Source organism: Alternaria incomplexa (assembly GCF_024043165.1).
Source record: "Alternaria incomplexa strain BMP 0042 chromosome Unknown scaffold_6, whole genome shotgun sequence".
In the NCBI taxonomy this organism is placed as follows: Eukaryota; Fungi; Ascomycota; class Dothideomycetes; order Pleosporales; family Pleosporaceae; genus Alternaria; species Alternaria incomplexa.
The window spans coordinates 729,924-744,537 of NW_026249855.1; the positions used below are offsets into that span (position 1 = coordinate 729,924).

General features: G+C 51.9%; 4 protein-coding genes across 4 annotated transcripts; 1 reads left to right on the plus strand and 3 right to left on the minus strand.

The window, feature by feature from the left end:
- Positions 1-76: 76 nt before the first annotated feature.
- Positions 77-1,438, minus strand: J4E90_004791 (uncharacterized protein; the record flags this gene model as incomplete). Its single annotated transcript, XM_051434354.1, has 3 exons — positions 77-1,035; positions 1,089-1,151; positions 1,198-1,438. The coding sequence occupies 3 exons, from the start codon at positions 1,436-1,438 to the stop codon at positions 77-79; spliced, it is 1,263 nt and encodes a 420-aa protein (XP_051291610.1).
- Positions 1,439-3,601: 2,163 nt separating this feature from the next.
- Positions 3,602-9,580, plus strand: J4E90_004792 (uncharacterized protein; the record flags this gene model as incomplete). Its single annotated transcript, XM_051434355.1, has 8 exons — positions 3,602-3,688; positions 3,865-3,934; positions 3,989-4,277; positions 4,345-4,510; positions 4,561-5,094; positions 5,286-5,577; positions 5,641-8,585; positions 8,690-9,580. The coding sequence occupies 8 exons, from the start codon at positions 3,602-3,604 to the stop codon at positions 9,578-9,580; spliced, it is 5,274 nt and encodes a 1,757-aa protein (XP_051291611.1).
- A 178-nt stretch (positions 9,581-9,758) lies between these two features.
- On the minus strand, positions 9,759-11,321 carry J4E90_004793 (uncharacterized protein; the record flags this gene model as incomplete). Its single annotated transcript, XM_051434356.1, has 1 exon — positions 9,759-11,321. One exon carries the CDS (start codon positions 11,319-11,321, stop codon positions 9,759-9,761), a length of 1,563 nt encoding a protein of 520 aa, XP_051291612.1.
- Positions 11,322-12,239: 918 nt separating this feature from the next.
- On the minus strand, positions 12,240-13,662 carry J4E90_004794 (uncharacterized protein; the record flags this gene model as incomplete). The annotated part of the gene is made up of 4 exons (XM_051434357.1): positions 12,240-12,311; positions 12,362-13,380; positions 13,431-13,533; positions 13,588-13,662. The coding sequence occupies 4 exons, from the start codon at positions 13,660-13,662 to the stop codon at positions 12,240-12,242; spliced, it is 1,269 nt and encodes a 422-aa protein (XP_051291613.1).
- Between the last annotated feature and the right edge of the window lie 952 nt (positions 13,663-14,614).

Below are 14,614 nucleotides of genomic sequence, written 5' to 3' on the forward strand. Positions count from 1 at the left end.
AAGGCTGCATTCCACGCATATAGTTGCGCGTCGGTGATTCCGTTTCGTTCAGCAAACAACTATGATAAGAGTCAGTCTAGAAGCGACGCAGAACCGGATATCGTGGACTTACAGCACACCAGTCTCCTTCCTGCGCCTGAGCAGCCTTGTTGCATTCTTTGATCGCGTTGTTTGCTTGATTTGGCGTTGGTATGACGAAAGGGCTGGAAGTAGGCGACGGCGGGGGAGCCGATCTGCTCACGCTGATCGAATCCGAAGTGCCCACACAGTATGCCGATCCCTGCCAGAAGTTGTCGCGGCAATCATTCGACACGGCGGGATTCCAGGCATAGAATTGCTCCAAGGTGATGAAGTATTTGTTTGCAAGAATCGAGCAATCATCCCCTTTCTCGACGATGTGCCATCGAACACAGTTTGCAGGCTGTCCAGTGTGCGTTGGTGCCCCAGGTCCCGGTGGAACTGTACTGCTTGGGGCAACGGAGGCCGAAGTAACGCTCGTAGCGGGCGGTGGGGCATTGGGCGACTTGACGCAATATGCCGTTTCGGTCCAAAGATTCGCACACGTTGAGCCTACAGCCGGATTCATCTTAAAGAATTGAGCCAAGGTGAGATCGAACAAAGCCAGAACATCCTCGCAAGTGAAATCCTTAGACACGTCCCTGAACTCAGTGCAGTTCGTATCATACCCTTCTCTGATCGGAAATTCCAGCGATGGGCCTACTTCGGGCTCGGCCTTTGGCGGCTCGAAGTAGAACCTTCCACAATAGCGGACTCCAGGCTCGAAACTGCAGGTAGGCGCTTCGGTATCGTTACCGAGTGAGGGGTTCCAGGTGAGCAGTTCGGACATCTCCACACCATAGACATCTGCAGCCAAATCGCACTTGTGACGATAAAGAGTTCCTGTTATGTCGCTTTCCATCTGTGATGCATCGAAATACTGGTAACAATCGTCTCTTGTATCAAGCGCAAGGCTCAGCTGCGTGGGCGAGGGTGTTGTCGTAGCGGGCTTAGTGGGCGTAAACGTGACTTTGGTAACTGGAGAGTCACAATCAGTATGCGGCGCACAAAGTGCAAAGTGAAGTACTTACATGGTACTCCCGAAGGACCGGGAGTATGGTAGCCAGGTCGTCCAGAGTAGGTGTTAACTTTGGCTGGTCAGCCGCAAACTTCGATTATCTAGCGTATCAATATACTCACTGTCTCCTACTGGCGCTACACAATAGCTGATATCTAGCAGCAGATTGGTGCAATTCGCGTTGATGGATGGGTTCAGGAATACGAAATCAGCCAGTGCTATCGCATACCTCAGTGTCACGAGGTTGCAATAGTCTCCGCCCTCAACATTGTACCACTGCCCACATTGTCGGTTCGATTCGTCCTTCGCATTGGTAGGCACGGGTGCTGCGCTGACGGCTGTGCTTGGTGCCAGAGGAGGCATAGCTGGGGGCGTGACATATGCTACGCCAGGATTGGACACGCAAATAGAAGTCCCGTTCATCTTGTATAAGTTATGACAGCCAGCGTTAATGATCTGAGAGTGTCAGAATAATGGTAAAGAAGCGAGATCTGCGCACTGTGCACCTACCGGATTCCAAGCCTTCAACTGCGCGATGGTGATATTATTGGAGCTAGCCATGATCTCGCAGGTATCGGCAGGCTGTACTGTATAGACTTTGCACGTGTTATTGATGCACAGTTTGCCATTTTGTGGAAAATTGGCGCAGTAGGCAGTGAGAGAATTGTCTGAAAGCAGCCAGGCAGTCCCTATGCCTTGGGACTTGGATATCTTGTAGCAGTCATCGCCGGTCTGGATATCGTATTTCTTGCCACTGCAGACCGTCGATGTCGGTGTGGGACTAGCGACTGGAAGCCTGTAAAGAGTTAGTGTGGAGCTGCGAACATATATATATGTATGCTCACTGCGGGAAGGGCAAAGACGAGATAGACAATGGGTAGCCCGTCACACCACAGCTTGATGTCTTTGACTCGTACAAGGAACTCTCTCGAATTTGAGGTCCGTCGTAGTACGGACTGCCAGCCTGCTTCTGCAGATTTTTGATGAAACACAGATCGCAGGGTCCGGAGGCTTGCACGCCGCTTGGTGGCTCGGTGTCCCAGCCTATTGGGCTCTCTGTTCTGGTTAGCATAATGTTGGGATTGTAGTATCGGTTCACCTACGTCCTGGATCTGCTTGCATGGCTGCAGCAACCGCAACTACATTACACCAGCGACCCTCGTCCTTGAGGCAAACAAGATCGTGGTTGAACCGCATAACATTGGCAATCATGTCCAGTGGTGCACCGTCTATCTCATCGTATGCCGTCCAAGTTTGCCCGGTACAAGCTGTGGCAATGCTTGCTTCGTACTGCTGAAGGGCAGTAACGCAGGCGGTTGTGCATGCTTTTTCCAGCACGGATTGGGGGTAGTAATATCCAATAGCAAAGGTAGCAACGGTAGGAGGACATTGTTCAACGTCTGTAAGAAGGGCCGTCGTACAATCACTGGTCAGATTGGACGGGATAGTATTGTTACTGAAGAAGGGTATCGCAATTGTCGATGGGAGATACCAAAGGGGTAGCAAAAGCCGCAGCAACATCCTGGGACTATGCGAACGCATTCTTTTGTAAGAGTCAGTATAGTCCTGTGGGAAATCTGCGACGGTCCACGAAAGACGTACTCACAGGAATGACGGCAACCAAGAGCGACGATGCAGGATGCTTCAACCGCATTCTACACCGAGGCAAGAAAGCACCTGGGCATGTACAGCCAGCCGCACTGCATGGGGCACCTAATCGCTCGGCACCCGCATCCCAAGGGTCCATTCTCATCATCCATCTGGCGCCGGTGTGGGTCGTGTAAGTCTTGTGGAGTATTGGCAACATGTTAGACCCCGAATCAGTTCAGTGACAGGCTAAAAAGCGGGCCCTGAAGATGCGGCGGGCGCGGCCCGAATCCGGACGGAAGGCCTGATGCCAAGCACGAACTATGAAGCTTGGCACCACTCGGAGCCGGAAGATCACCTGCAGTAAGTTGCCAAAGATTTACGCCCGGCAGACGTTCAGCATTAGTTTAGGGGTAATGTCATGTCATCTCCACCGCTTCGATTTTCTTCTCCGGCCCAAGGCTGTCAAAATTGCTTCGATAGTACGACCGCGCTTTAGCCCTGGGCAATTCTTACCTGAGCGTCACTCCCGTCGCAAAAAGGACAGACTCCCGAGTTCGGCCAGCGCTGGGAACCGCCTCTACGTTTCAGCACTGTGCGCTGAACATTGCTCCCATACTGGAAGTACCTGAAGACATGATAGCTCACTAAACATTGCAGTCGGGACCTCCGGACGGCAACTGACACCCAGTCGGCGTGACTTATGTCCTTCCTACTTAGGTAATGCTTGGGTAGAAGCTGATATCATTTCTTGATGTCTTAGCGAGCGACCCCGAAGGCGCCAATGCAGTAGAGCGCAAATTTAGATGGGATGTCATATCTGGGCCGCATGGTAAACTTCCCGCGGCATCTCTGCCAGTACAAATCTGGAAATTTCAGTCCGTTGGCCAGGCGATGCATGCAGGGGCGCGAATTGCACGCCTACTACTCGCCGCCACGATGACCGCTGTTATTCAGGCGTCCATTGGATCCACGGTAGGCCCAAATGGAAACCTTGATGCCAACGTACCTGAGCTGTGGGTACCGGTAAGATAGACAGAGTCCATTTTCCCACGGAGCTTCTGAGAACGCTCTTTTTCAGTCCTTGATCTTGGTTTCTTTCCTACTGTTTTCAGTGGAATTAGACGCCGAGATGTCCAGATTGACTTCCGCGTTCGCACGGTGGGCCATTGTCTTCTGTGTGCTGCTCATCACTGCTACAGCGCATCAGTCGCATGCACGATTTCACCACAAGAGATCTCACGCGCCACCAACTTGCGTCAATCCAATCCAGTATGTAGATGAACATTGTTAGAAGCGGTGCATTCGTAGCTAACTTCAGTCCAGTCCGTTTGACTATTCTGCGAAAGAAAAGCATACAGAACGTGCGCCTGTTTGTCCGCATCTGGCCCCACGGGCTCTACAGCCAAGAGCTGAAGAAGACTATTCATGCTCTGAGTCTAAGCCATGCAAGAACGGAGCCTGCTGCCCAAAGGCTACCGGATATTGTAACTATGGTGAAGAATATTGCGGCACAAACGATCAAAGTCCCAACGATGTTTGCTGGTCAAATTGCGATGCCAAAGCAGAATGTGGCAAAGACGCTAAGATACCTGGTGCCAAATGTCCGCTCAATGTTTGTTGTTCAGAATTTGGGTATGCTAGTCAAAAGATTCTCAATGATACCAGCTAACACCCCACAGCTTTTGCGGCATGACGGAGAAGTTTTGCGACAAAGGTACCGAAGACGAACCAAAATGCCAAAGCAATTGTGAGCAGCCAGGGTCTGGTGGCTCTGGCGGCGATGTTCAGAAGATAGTGATCGGTTACTATGAAGCTTGGGCACATGACAGGAAATGTCAAGGCATGGTACGTCAGATCAGCCAAGAGCGAGTGCAACATACTTATCTTATTCGTAGGACTTCAAGAATATCCCAACAGGCGCACTTACTCATCTCTACTTTTCCTTCGGTTACATTTCGCCCGGTACTTTTGATCTGGTTCCGATGGACGACCTTAGCCCCGATCTATTCTCGCAGTTCACAGATGTCAAGAAGTCGAACCCCGGCTTGAAGACAGTCATTGCTCTTGGCGGTTGGACCTTCAACGATAACGGCACCGCAACTCAGCCGGTCTTCAGCGACATGGTTAGCACTGCTGCTAATCGCGCCTTGTTCATTAAAAAGTTATTCGCGTTTATGAGACAGTACGCATTTGACGGTGTGGACTTCGACTGGGAGTATCCCGGAGCAACCGATCGAGGGGGTAAGCCTGAAGACGGCAAAAACTTTGTCACGTTCTTGAAGGAACTTAACGAGGAGAACGACAAGCAGCTCATGCATTATGTTGTCTCCTTCACTGTTCCTACTAGCTTCTGGTATCTGAGGCATTTTGATCTGAAAGCTGTGGATTACGTCGACTTCGTCAACGTCATGAGCTATGATCTTCATGGAGTAAGTCAAGCCAAATATTTGCCTCCCGCTTCTGCACTCGTGTATGTCGGAAGGTCAGACGCCGAGATGAAGAGGTGACACACCTTTGCGGGATTGCCCTTCCCACAAGCTGCTTGTAAGCTGGTCTGGGTGTCGGATGCAGCGATGATGTGAACATCTTATTTCGAGCAAGCGCTAACATATGTGTCTAGATCTGGGACTCAACGAACCCGATCGGTAATCATATATATGGGCATTCGAACTTAACCGAGATCAAGTTAGCCTTGGATCTTTTTTGGCGCAACGACATCAAACCAGAGAAGCTCAATCTCGGGCTGGGGTTCTATGGTCGCAGTTTCCAGCTATCAGACCCCTCTTGCTACCGACCTGGCTGCAATTTCAAGGGCGGAGCATCTCCTGGTCCCTGTTCCGACAACTCAGGAACTTTGACATACAAAGAGATTCAACAAGTGATCAAACAGCACAAGATCAGTCCTTACTATGGTAAGCAGCCACGACGGAACCAGCACATGTGATAGATAGGCTAATCGCTTTTTGTGCTCTTAGACAAGGAGGCTCAAGTCAAGTACATCACCTGGAACCAAGATCAATGGGTGTCGTATGATGACAAAGACACATTCAAGGCGAAGATCGACTTTGCCAACAAGCTAGGCCTCGGCGGACTACTCATCTGGGCCATTGATCAAGACACGGATGATTTGGATGCTCTCAACGCCGTCGTGTCTCCAAAATCTGTCAAAGCCCTCGCGATGACTGCCGATGACGCTTCCTTTTGGGACGATGCGACTGTACCGGATTGCTATGTCACTGACTGTGGCGGTACTTGTAAGGCTGGTTTCTTCAAAATCGAACAGCAACCATGCGGTGGCGCGAAGCCTGTCACGCGCAGGTCCAAAGGCAAGGACAGCCAGCTGTGCTGTCCAGTTTCCAGTGCACCAGATCCCGACAAGTGCCACTGGCGCGGCGAAGCACCTCCATGTAATGGCCGCTGCCATGACAATGAGGTACTGTTGCAGATGAACAAGTGGGGTGATGGGAAATACTGTGAAGACGGAAACAAAGCATATTGCTGCGAGTCACCTGCGGCTAAGGGTCATGACTGCTACTGGGCAGGCGTCGGCAAGGATTGCAACGGCGACGACACGACGATGACCTTTTCAGGCACATTTCTGAGCACAATCGCCGACATTGCAGACGCGATGACTTTGATCGATAATGCTCTGGTTGATTGGCTCGAAGCAGTTGACGTTGACATGCAGAAACGATACTGCTGCCCAAAGAAAGACGCCAAGAACTGGAAGAACTGCCGGTGGTACGGAGAGCCCGGATCTTGCTTCGACAACCATTGCCCGGTCGGAAAGCAAGTGCAACTCACGGACAGCCCGTACGGTTTTGGGCAATCCTGCTTCCCTCGACTGGAAAGAAACAGAGTCTACTGCTGCGACCCAACCGATGGTAAACAGCTATTCCTTCCGGTACCACTCGATCGGCTATTCAGCGATCCCCCGACTGGAGACGACGTCGATACGGACTTCGAGCTCAATGTGGACGACACCTTTGGTGGACAGGGCGACAAGACCGACGATGACCCTTCCAATGCTGCATTTCAATTCGTTGTACTCGCATCGCCTAAAGAACTGCAACATTCTCTCGATAAACGCGATGGCTCTCATTGGGAACTGTTCAACTGCCAAGGCGGGCCGAGTGAAGAGGAGCAAACCATCCAGATGTTTTGCATTGACGGCTCAGAGAACAACAATTGTCAAAACATCGGACTTGGACACGGCGTACCCGGTACCATCCTGGAAATGCCAGCTGGCTGTGGAGCCGGTCGCTATGCCGTCGCGAAACATATGGTCCCTGCTGTCAATCAAACAATTCCACACCATCTTCGGAAGCGAGCGTCACATATGCCAATGGTCTACGATCTGACTTTCGACTACAACTTCAGGCGCGTTCCCCGAGATTCTGGTGATACCCAGATGAGGATAGACTTTTCCAACAAGAACGACTACTGGGACAACGTTGTCGCAGCTGCGAGCACAAAGCGTAAATCTAAACGCTCCTTGTCTGACTTTGACGGCAATCATAAGAGATGGCTCGAAGAGGAGTGGCGAGACGACTATCACAGTGGTGCTCTTAGTCATGAAGAGCTTCACAAGCGATGGTTCGGATCCGACGTGCTTGCCTGGCTCACCAACTTAGTCAGCCCCAAGATCGAAAAAGAGTTCACACATGACGTGAATGAGCAATTCATCGCCAAAATCATTGACGACAAAGTCGAGTGTGGCACAGGACCGGCCAAATTCAATGCTCATGTCTTGGTTCAGGCTCTCACAGATGTCGAAATCTCCACCAGTTTTGGCTTCACCCTCATCACGAAGCTCAATTTCGATAATCCAGGCGGCTCTCTTGACCTGAGCCAGTCGTACCTTACATTCAGCAACAGTGGTAGGGTCACTGCGGTGTTCACTCTCGAAGCCATGGTCAAGGTTTCGTACGAGTCGGGAGAGAAGACAATTCTTACCCTTCCCTTCCCAGGCGCAACATTCCGAGTCCCTGGCATTGTCACTATCGGTCCCTCTGTCCGCGTGGTTGGCGAGTTCAACGCTGGCCTCACACTATCTGCCGAGATAGAAACCAAGATCGATCTTGCGGAATGGGACGTCCGGCAAACTTATCCAGCCGCCTCTGAGGAATACGAGCCTCAGGCTGACAAGGAACTGGATTCTGGAGAGACGGGCGACAAAAACGGCCTGTTGGAACCTCAATTCTACGCTTCTGTTCTAGCTTCAGGCCAGGCTGAAGCCCATCTCAAGGCCATCGCAGAGTTTGGTATTCGCTTTGATGACAGCTGGAAGGTTGGGGCCGCAACAGCCGGAGTTGTTGCTGACGGCTATGTTCGCATGGAGGTTGGAGCTGGTAAGAGCACCGAAGCTTCATGTCCGTGGACATATGGCTTCTACGTGGGCGCAAAGTTATATGCGCAGGTCAGTACTCCGCCAGCATTCGGTTGGGGAACCAAGACGTGGGATCTCCCAGGATCTGGTGAGGTCGGTCTTCCTGAGGGTGGCCAATGTCCCGACCTTCAATCAGGCGCGCCTACTAAGCGTGGTTTCACGTCGATCGACGGTACTCATCCTCTTTACCACCCTTATGAGCACTCGGGAATTGCGAACAATGCCACAGCGGTACATCGATTTGGCAAACGCGTCACACCCTGGGGTCCCCCATTCCACATTCCCCTACAGGACCTGCTGTGCCCCAGCCCTGGAGGAAGCCCCGATAACCAAGGTTCTGAGTGTTCAGAGCTTTCACATGTGGTGGACGGTAGTAGCTCTCTGGCAAAGCGTGCATCTGGCGATGTGACCCTCAATCATGTCTTTTCACGAAGTTTAGATCGCAAAACCCAGGAGTTCTGCGCCGATAAACTCGGTGGCAAGATGGTCATCGTTAGCGCTGACTTCCACACCTCTGGTACCATATTGACCGTAAGTCACCTTACATGAGTCTTCAAGGTTGGGCTTTGTAGGCTATACTTCCCTGGCGAACCTTTGCAATTACAAGTTGACCTCGCTGACGTGCACCTGCACAGGTACTCCCAAATATACCGACATATGGCTACAACAACTACAACGACTGTCTTGACATGGGTTTCGGTCAGATTGCAACGCCCACTGCCGGTAACACAGGACGCTTCGCCACAGAGCATATCTTGGAATTCCAAATGGTCAAAAACTTCTTCGAAAAATACGCCAAGCCGACAAAGTCTAGTGCTTTGACCAAGGTCAACTGTTACAACCCACAAGCAAGTACCAACTTTTGCAAGTGCGTTCAAAGCTTCTGGTACGACATCAGAGTTGCAGAAAGAATCACTATCAACGGTGTGACCAAGTCCGCCATCGATTGGGTTGGCGCTGTCTTCCCCAGCCATACCAACCAATGGAGCAACGAGCTCGTTCTTCTCGACGGTGAGGTCAACAACCTCAAAGAAGGTCTTTGGGGCGTCAGTGACGCACGCAATTCCGACACGCTCGATACATATACGGGCGACGGTACAAAGCTCTTCAAATACGTCAAAGATACCATCGCTGCCATCCGCTACCACATTGATCCTTTCATCAGCCAAACGCTGGTTGCCCAGAAAGACCGGGTCGGCCAAATGTTCAACGACCTCGAAACGATTTACCTGCCGCAAATTACAAAGACCATCAACGGTCGGCAGGTCACGTGGCGAAGTCTGGATCTGCAGACAAAGTGGAATACGTATATGCGTACTCAGAATGCGGCGGCTATTACAAACAGCTTCAGATTGGTAGATCTGTACCTGGACAAGCTGGTGGATGGATATACCTCGGTTGCGCAGAGAGAGGCAGCGGAGAGGGGGACACCTGATGCACTTATTCTCAAGGGGCTTATTGAGAAGATTGATGCCCTGCAGGCTGACTGGACCAACAACAGGCCCGTTTGGACCAATCCCATGTAGATATTGGAAACTTCGTCGGTGTACATGTTGAATTGGCGTGGAGTGTAGCTATAATTACAGACCCTGTTGAACTGATTTATGGTGGCCTGGGTCGTTATGGAAAGTAAGGAATACTTCCTGTCTGCGGAATGAATATTTGGGTCTGGGGTGACAATACCGTGTATTATACATGACGACGCTATACTAAGACTTCTGCACGTTTATCATCGGTGGGCTCGTCTTCCTTTGACAGTTCAGCAGCGGTCTCCTCACTCGCTGGAACCGCATCTTCAGACGGAACGACCTGCTCGCCGCCCTTTGCAGACGCCGTCTCCGGGAGAGACCCATCAACGCCCGGATTAACGCCTTCAACAAGCGGCATATACTCCTGCGCGCCAGTCTTCTCGCGTGGCCCAGGCCCCTGTGCACTACCGTCCTTCATCCACCACCCACTCCGCCCCTTCCAGTTCGGATCATCCGACCCCATCGTCTTCCTAACAAGCGAGCTACTCGCCCTCTTCTCCTCACTCTTCAAACCCAATCTCTCCGCCACCACCTTCCTCCACGTATTAATCTTCGTAAGGCCATCAGCAAACATCTCCATGCCATACAACATGGCCATCTCTTTGCCTAGCCCACCACTCCTCGCCTGGTTGTGTTCCTTGATTATTGCGTCGAGGAGGCCGAGGATGTCGGCGTCGAAGTCGATGGCGTTGTCGTCCATTTCTTTGAGCAGCATGTTTATGGTTATGTAGGAGGCTTGCTGGATCCATGCCGTCCGGATCAGGTGCTTGTAGAGCGTTGTTGTTGCGCCGAGGGCGTGCGAGGAGCGGCCGAGCTTTTTGATCGTGGGCAGGATGGAGAAGGGGAGGGGGGAGGAGGGGAATTCGGTGCGTAGCGTGGTGACGGCGGTGATGAGGTGGTATGGGTAGTTGTGGAAGAGGATGCGTGCGTCGGTAGAGGGTGGGGAGGGTTTGTAAGCGGCTTTTGCTTCTGATGACTTCTTCGATGCGTTGTTGCTGGGTTTGGCGGTTGGCTCTTTCGTGGGGCTGCCGCTGGCGTTGTCGAGATCGAGGTCGCGTACTTTGGCAAAGACTTCGCGCTCGAGGGTTTGCCAGAGGGCGCGATCGGTGGGTGCGTTGCGTATGAGGCTATCGATCCGTTCTTGTTCCGCTAGACGCAATTCTCTGAGCTTTGCTGCCTCCACACTCGAGCCCTTCTTCTTGCTACTCTGCGTTTTGCCCACTTCTGCACCAGCGGCATCTTGCTTGTTAGATCGAGCCCTCGTTCTCTGTGTACGCAATGCGCGCAATCGCGGGTCGCCTCTCAGCACTTCGTCGAAAACCTTGTCTAGCGAGGGTCTCGGGATATCTTCTGTACTCGGGATATCTTCTGTATTTTTCTGGAACTCTTCGAACACCTCGTCGACATCTACCAAAGGGTCTTTCTTCTTCTGTTGGCGCCCTTCATTATCAAACTTCCTGTACAACTTCTGGAACACGGCCCGCTCGGTGCGAGATATAGTAGTCTTTCGGGGAGGCTGTTGATCGACAACAGGCGGTAGATCTGCATCGTCTTCGAAGGGAATGTCCTCGCTAACGTACGGGCGCGAAGGGATGCGAATATTGCGGCGAGCAACTGGTCGTGTGGCGGACTGCCATTGCTGGATCGTGGGTGTCTGGTACAGGAACGGAAGGAGCGTTTTGCTTGGCGAAACTCGAGAGCGCGACAATGCTCGCACCGAATTAGAGCATATAGACATGGACGGAGGCGCCGCAAAAAAGCAGCGAGTTGTAAAAAGCACAGCAGACGTGAATGACACGATGATGCAGCCCGCCGTGCAAGTCCCAAATCTTTTGGGATCGCCGCGGCTCAGTGGTGGTCCGAGCTCAACCTACCGCATTCGGAAGTTTTCAACAACCATCGAAAGCTGGAGCACTCTCCAAGTGCACAGCGGCCAAAAACCTTAAACTAGGTACATAAAACGCATTCTCACTGGCTGAGCGCAGTCATCCGAATAAGGCAGCTTTTGAAATCCATTGAAGACGGCATGGAAGCAACTCGGCCCTCCAAACTGCAAGCCCATTGGCTATTGTCAACCTCCTCCATCAGGCAGGACCTAAAATCCGTCGAATACTGCAACAGGCGGCCCATTACTGGAAACTGGTACCAAAAGGAAACCGTTCATTGGCCAAGTTCAGTATACCGCATCCGGCAGGTTTGGAGATCTCCGTCGAACGCACGATTTACTGGAAACCTGTACCTAATGCGAGGCGTTGATTGGTGAATCTCGAGGCTGGGATGAGGCGGCACAGTCGGGCACCTTGGGCTGCTTTCTCATCTTCATGAGGTGGAAGAGAGGTCGCCGCGTTTTGCTTGACGCACAAAGTGGTGAAGATCTTGACACAAAAACATACGTGCTGTAAACAGTCTACATCACTTTCCATTTAGCCGCGTGGTGACAATTGACTAGTCTTCTAGTGAACGCAAAACATCATCTACAGTATGGAAATTGGCCATCTACAGAAATCCCAGGATATAGTTTACAATGTGTAGAAGCTTGATTGGAATGGTCTAATGCCCGGAAATCTATTGTTGAACTCCTGAGTATAAAATGATGGCTGACGATATAAGAGAGTTTAAGATATTATAAAAGCGACCCAGATCTTCCAGATTCGTCTCATGCTGTGGTAGGAGGTGTCTTTGTTGGTAGCCCCTTACCGATTCGCTCAATCTGAGCGCCGTAGAAAGCCTGATAATTCGTTAGCATCCACGTTTTCACTTCTCGGGGGCCAGACTTACACTCTCCGCACCAGCACCTAGAGCCTTGACCGGAATCTTGCTGACCAACCAGCTCGGCTTCACAGCATCCAACCTCAGACTGACATCACCACCCGCAGCCTCTGCCTCCAAGATTTTCTTCGCAAAACTCGAGTCCACAGCAGCTGGTCGCGCCAAACCAATCAAATCACAAGCATTCTCCTCGAGCGCGGCACGCATACCCGTCAAGCTGCGGAAACCGCCCGTAACCATCAAGACCACCTCTGGGAACTTCTGCCTAACCACCCTCGCGAAATCCAGGAAGAAAGCCTCGCGCTTCGCGGTACGCTCAGACACCGGCTTCTCGCCAGGCTGTGGCTCGTCGCCCTTCATCATCCTAGGGTTCTCGTACGATCCACCGCTGATCTCGAGGAAGTCGATACCGGTATTCTTGAGGAAACCGATCTGTTGCATAACGTCTTCCATATCGCTGGAGTGTTGGACGTCAGCGGAGTTGAGCTTGATGCCGACTGTAAAAGTAGACGGGACGACAGCGCGGATAGCATTGATGATGTCGAGAACGATGCGGGCGCGGTTGAACGCTGAGCCGCCGTAGTTGTCCTGTCTCTGGTTGGTCTTCGGGGACATGAAGATGTTGAGTAGGTATCCGTGTGCGGCGTGCAGCTCTACGCCGTCGAAACCTGCTTCACTGAGGAACTTGGCTGCGTCGGCATGTCTTTTCACCACGTCTTCGATTTCCGCGACTGTCATCTCTCGCGGGGTGCCGAAGATGAGTTTTTGCGCCGTCTTTGCCCAAATGTTGTCTTCGAACTGTAGTGCGATGGGGCTTGGTGCGATGTTCTTCTCGAATAGCCCCTTTGAACCTGCTCCAAGGGGACTTTGGCGGCCGGGATGGTTAAGCTGGACGATAGCTGGGGTGCCTTCGATACGGCACGCTTCTGCATATCTGCGCCATTGAGCAATGAGTTCGGGGTTAGTGCTAGGTGTGAGAGAGACATCGAGAGCGTTTCCGAGCCAACGCTCATCGATCATCACGTTGCCTTTGCATGTTAGTCTTTGAAAATATCAGTACGTGAGAGCTGTTCTGTACCCGTTATGATTCCGCCCCATCCTCCCTTTCCCCATGCTTTGTAGGCCGACATAAGGGTCTCTGTTGGGTCATGAGACTTTGACATGGTTTCTGCCATCGCTGCCTATGGGTGTGTTAGGGACATGGTCGCACTGCGTTTGTTTTCTTCGTTGTCTACCTTGAGTAGCCTGTTCTTGAACACAAGACCGGATGGCAATGTCACCGGATCGCTTAGTTGACGATTATTCTGCATCTTGGAGCCTGGTTATTGATTTTCGTGTGGGTTGGTGCCGAATGGTGTGTTCTTGAACTCCAAATGTTGTGTAGGTGTCTGGTTAGACTCAACGCTGGTTTTATACCCTCCCGCAGTTTTGACGGTTATGTATTTGGTAACAATGATGCTATTCTGCTATTCTCCAGCTCGCGCGTGCTAATAATATACATGTACTTCTCTTCTAGAAGCTGCGGTGCAATACACACCCCTTCGGTGTGAAGATTGAACCGGTTACTGATCGCGGACGAGGTTCGGCGGGGGACTAGTACTGATTCCAAAATATAGGGGAGGCCTCGACTGCTAAACACCTCGGTTCATTTGGGCCATGGGCGTGTGCTCAGTTTCGGCCCGTTTCCCAAGACGCGGCGAGATTTTGAATCCTCCGAGTTTTTGCAGATATTTCTCCATGAGAGCATGCCTCGTTCTCATTCGATATGTGCGTTCTCGCTGGTCGTTTGGCGACCTAAAGTTACTTGCGATGTGAAACCTGGTAGCGTCAGGCTGTCAGAGAGCGGAGTTCGCGTGCGACGTCATCTGGATTGGAAGCGGCTGAGGCCGCAATCAGGCGTGTCAGGGTCCGTGCTGCTCCCGTCCTCGGAGCAACCTACCGCCCTGCCTTCGGCGGATTACTCACGCGACGAAGAAGAGACTGATGAACCCACCCACTGGATATCAGAATACGCTGAAGCTTTGTTGCATCAATATCGCCACACATACTGTCTCGAGCGGCTGCGACCAAGATGGGGCATCTCAGAAGGTTCAGGGGCACCTGCAGGAAGGCTGATTCATGGATGCTGACCAAGATGAACCCAGTAGATGCCGATCCGTCTCCCAGCACATGCGATCCATTGGTCTATTCGAGAAATGGCATTGCGTATAGTAGCAGGACTGCTGCCCAGGCGCTGATGATAATACCACGATGGTGAGCACG